This window comes from Erythrolamprus reginae, chromosome 6 (assembly GCF_031021105.1).
Source record: "Erythrolamprus reginae isolate rEryReg1 chromosome 6, rEryReg1.hap1, whole genome shotgun sequence".
Classification (NCBI taxonomy): Eukaryota; Metazoa; Chordata; class Lepidosauria; order Squamata; family Dipsadidae; genus Erythrolamprus; species Erythrolamprus reginae.
In genome coordinates this window covers 98,207,300-98,211,341 of record NC_091955.1, presented here as the reverse complement: position 1 = coordinate 98,211,341, position 4,042 = coordinate 98,207,300, and the positions used below count along the sequence as shown (strand labels likewise).

At 42.4% G+C, this 4,042-nt stretch overlaps 1 protein-coding gene across 1 annotated transcript; it reads right to left on the bottom strand.

The window, feature by feature from the left end:
- Positions 1-447: 447 nt before the first annotated feature.
- On the bottom strand, positions 448-1,371 carry LOC139169104 (olfactory receptor 5V1-like). Its single transcript, XM_070754921.1, has one exon. The coding sequence runs from the start codon at positions 1,369-1,371 to the stop codon at positions 448-450; it is 924 nt and encodes a 307-aa protein (XP_070611022.1).
- Positions 1,372-4,042: the final 2,671 nt, after the last annotated feature.

The window sequence follows — 4,042 nt, the reverse complement described above, 5'->3', positions numbered from 1 at the left end:
AATCAAATCATATTAGGAACTAGTCAATATAAATTATAAGGATGCAAGTAACAAAGTCATCCAGTCATTGGTGGGAGGAGATGGGTGATTGGGAATGATGAGAAGATCATTATCAGTGCAGACCTATGAAATAGTTTGACAGTGTTGAATGAATTCTATGTTTAGCAGAGTGATGCCATTTGGGAAAAAATCTTCCTGTGTCTAGTTGTCTTGGTGTGCAGTGCTCTGTTACGTTGTCTTGAGAGTAGGAGTTGAAACATTTTGTGTCCAGGATGCGAGGGGTCTGTAGATATTTTCACAGCCCTGTTTTTGCCTCGTGCAGTCTACAGGTCCTCAATGGAAGGCAGGTTTGTTTTGACCAGTTCCTATGAAGCCGTTTCAGTTTTCTCAGAGAACACACATACACACACAAGACAGCACACAACACAATGAAGCCTTCCCCACCTTCTAGATGTGGAGGACCTTCCTCAGGGCCCCCTTCACCTCCTTGTTGCGGAGGGTGTAGATCAAGGGGTTTAGCATGGGGGTGACAATGCAAAACATGGTGGAGATGAAGGTGTCCACCTCTAGCGAGTAGCCAGCACTGGGCTGGTTGTAGTTCACAAAACCGTTTCCAACAAAGAGCGTTACAACAGCAAGGTGGGAAGCGCAGGTGGAGAAGGCTTTGCGCCTGCTGATCTTGGAGCGGATCTGCAGAATGGAGGACAAAATGTAGACATAGGAGAGGATGATGAGGAGAACAGGGGCAAAGCCCACCAAGGTGCCATTGATGTAACTGACCAATTTGTTGACTGAAGTGTCACTGCAGGCAATTTTCAACAATGGGGGGACATCACAAAACATGTGAGGAACCTGGAGATATCCACAAAACTCTAACCTGGAAGCCAGAGCAGTGTAGATAGCTGAGTCCAGGAAGCCCCAGAGCCAAACGGCCACAGACATCTGGATGCAAACCTTGCCCCTCATCAGGTGGGCATAGTGCAAAGGTTGGCAGATGGCAGCATAGCGGTCATAGGCCATGACAGACAGTAGTGCCGGCTCACAACCAGCAAAGCCAATCAGGAAGAAGGCTTGTGCCAGGCATTGGACGTAGGAGATGGTGTACTGTTGGCGTAGGAAGTTCACCAGGATCTTGGGCACCACCACAGAAGAAAGGCAGACATCCAAGCAGGAGAGCTGGCTGAGGAAGAAGTACATGGGGGTGTGGAGACGGGAATCCAGGAGAATTACGATTATGATCATGAAGTTGCTCACCAGAGTGACCAAATAGTTAGCCACAAACACCAAGAAAAGGTGGATTTCCTGGCTCAAGAGGCTGGACAAACCAAGGAGGACGAAGCCTGTGCCATGGCTTTTGTTCTGGGCTTCCATGAAGAAGAAAAGAAACAGCTGGCAGAAACAGGAAAATGCCTGAAAGCAAAGAGGAGAAATGAATTTTGGAAAATACACACAAGATGGAAAATGACATTGTCATTATTTGGAGAATGAAATATTAAGAGTTTCTTAGCCTCTATTAAGGGTCAAATATAAATAAGATTTGATGTTTTAAGGACTTCCTTCTTCCCTCCCTTGCTTCCTTTTCCACCACAAGAAGAATGCTGGAAAGGACAAAAGATTATTGGAAAACATATTATCACAGGTGGTGGGAATGTCACAAAGTTAAGGATTATTGGGAGGAAATTAGACAATGGCTGGAAAAGATCCTAGAAATGAAACTCAATCTGAAACCCAAATTATTTTTGTTTGGAATAACCATCAACAAATACAAGAAAAATAAAGTGTATTTAATGTATATTAAAATATTTAATATTTGATTTAAATATTTAATTTAACGCAAAAAGCAAATAGCCCGAGTCTGTAAAGATGAAGTGAGGAAAGCTCACAGTGAACAAAGGCTTGCAACAAGAGTAAAAATTAACAACAACAAAAAAAAGCTTCTTCCAACACATTAAAAACAAGAAAAAAGTCAAGGAAACAATTGATCCATTGCAGGGAGAAAATGGGAAGGAGGTGACCAGCAGGGAGAAAGCAGAGCTACTCAACACTTTTTTTGCATCTGTCTTTACACAGAGGGAAAAATAGTCCAACCTATCAAAAACTGCACCACAAAAAACCATATTAGGAACACAAGTTAAAATAGGGAAGGGAATACCTGTCCACCCTAGACGAATTCAAATCACCAGGACCAGATGAATTACGCCCCAAGGTTCTGAAGGAAGTGGCAGACGAGATCTCAAACCAATGAACTAGATCTTTCAAAGATCTTGGAGTAGATCAGGGAATTGCCAGAAGACTGGAATAGAGCTGATATTGTTCCCATCTTCAAGAGAGAGAAAACCAGATCCAGGAAACTATAGACCTATCAGCCTGAGCTCAATACCAGGGAAGATTTTGGAAAAGATAATTAAGCAATGAATCAATGAATACCTAGAAACAAACAAAGTAATAACCAAAAGCCAAGATGGGTTTGTCAAAAACAGATCATGCCAGACTAATCTTATAGCATTCTTTGACAAAGTGACAAAATTAGTGGACAAGGGGAATGCTCTTGATGTGGTTTACTTGGACTTCAGTAAGGCTTTTGACAAAGTAGACCATGACCTACTATTAAATAAAGTAGAAAAATGTGGGATGGACAGCAACAACACCAGATGTTGTATGTAGTGTGCAGTGAAGTACCCCAGGGTTCTGTTTTAGGCCCAGTACTTTTCAACATTGTCATCAATGACCTGGATGAGTGGATAGATGGGGAATTTATCAAATTTGTAGATGACACCAACCTGGCAGGAATAGCCAACACTCCAGAAGACAGGCTCAAAATACAGAAGGATCTTGACAAACTTGAACAATACCAGAAATGGAAATATAAAGATGCTCCTACAGAAGAAGAAATTTTATTTTAAATTTTGATATTGGCAGAGATGGACAGACTGACGTTCAAGGTAAAGGACAAATTAGACACAGATTACTTTAAAACCTGGAACAAATTATATAATTGGATAGAGAGGAGAATTACGGTCAAAGGCTAAAAAGCATGAAGGAGAAATTCTAAAGCAGGTCTTCTCGTCCAATCTCCTGCTCAATCAGCATTTCTCTGAGATTGGAGGAGCTGAGAACACACAGCCTGGAGGTCAGAAGGAAAAGCTTTGATAGCTTGAGATCAGGGGCAAGACAAACAAGGAGACTGATTCTGACAGCCACCCTATTATAAAAGTCTGGTCGCTGTTCTATTTAAGCTGAGCTGGAGTGGTGCTGAAAATAATGTCCCCTATTTAAAAAGTCCAGATTCAGCTGCGTTCTGTCAGGGCAAGGACTCAGCTATCCAACACCTGGGGCAGCACGAACAAGGAGACTAAGTTATACCAGGTGGCCCTCACGTTTCTTCCACTTCACAGTTCCCTCTTCTGCCTCCTCACTCCTGGAAGGAAGCTTCGTTTCCTCAATAAACACAAGAGCATGAACAAAGTACATTCTGCTTGGACATCCCATAAATCCCCAAGGGAATGTTTGACTTGCTCTTGACTTCAAGGCAGAAGAAGCCCTAAATCACTGAGTCTGTCATCTGCACCTCTATAACTGTCTGGTCCGGTTCTGCAACCCAACAAGACCGACACAGACTTCAGGGGAGAATCAGAACTGCAGAAAAAACAACCTGCCTTCCATTGAGGTCCTGTAGACTGCACGAGTCAAAAAGAGGGCGGGGAAAATATTGATGGATCCCTCGCTGCCCTCAAAACGTCACTACAGAGCCCTTCACACCAAGACAACCAGACACAAGAACAGTTTTTTCCTCAAACGCCATCACTCTGCTAAACAAATAATTCCCTCAATTATCTACTAAGTCTGCATTACTGTTTCTACTAGTTTTTTTCTCACAGTTCTATCACCCATCTTCTCCCACTTATGACTGTATGACTGTAACTTGTTGCTTGTTTCCTTAAGATTTTTATTAATATTGATTGTTTCCTGATTGCTTATTTGACCCCCATGACCATCATTAAGTGTTGCACCACCTGATTCTTGACAAATGTCTCTTTTTCTT

What these genes read in the sequence shown, in the direction of transcription:
- LOC139169104 (XM_070754921.1), bottom strand. Translation starts at nt 1,371, where the DNA reads ATGGAAGCCCAGAACAAAAGCCATGGCACAGGCTTCGTCCTCCTTGGT.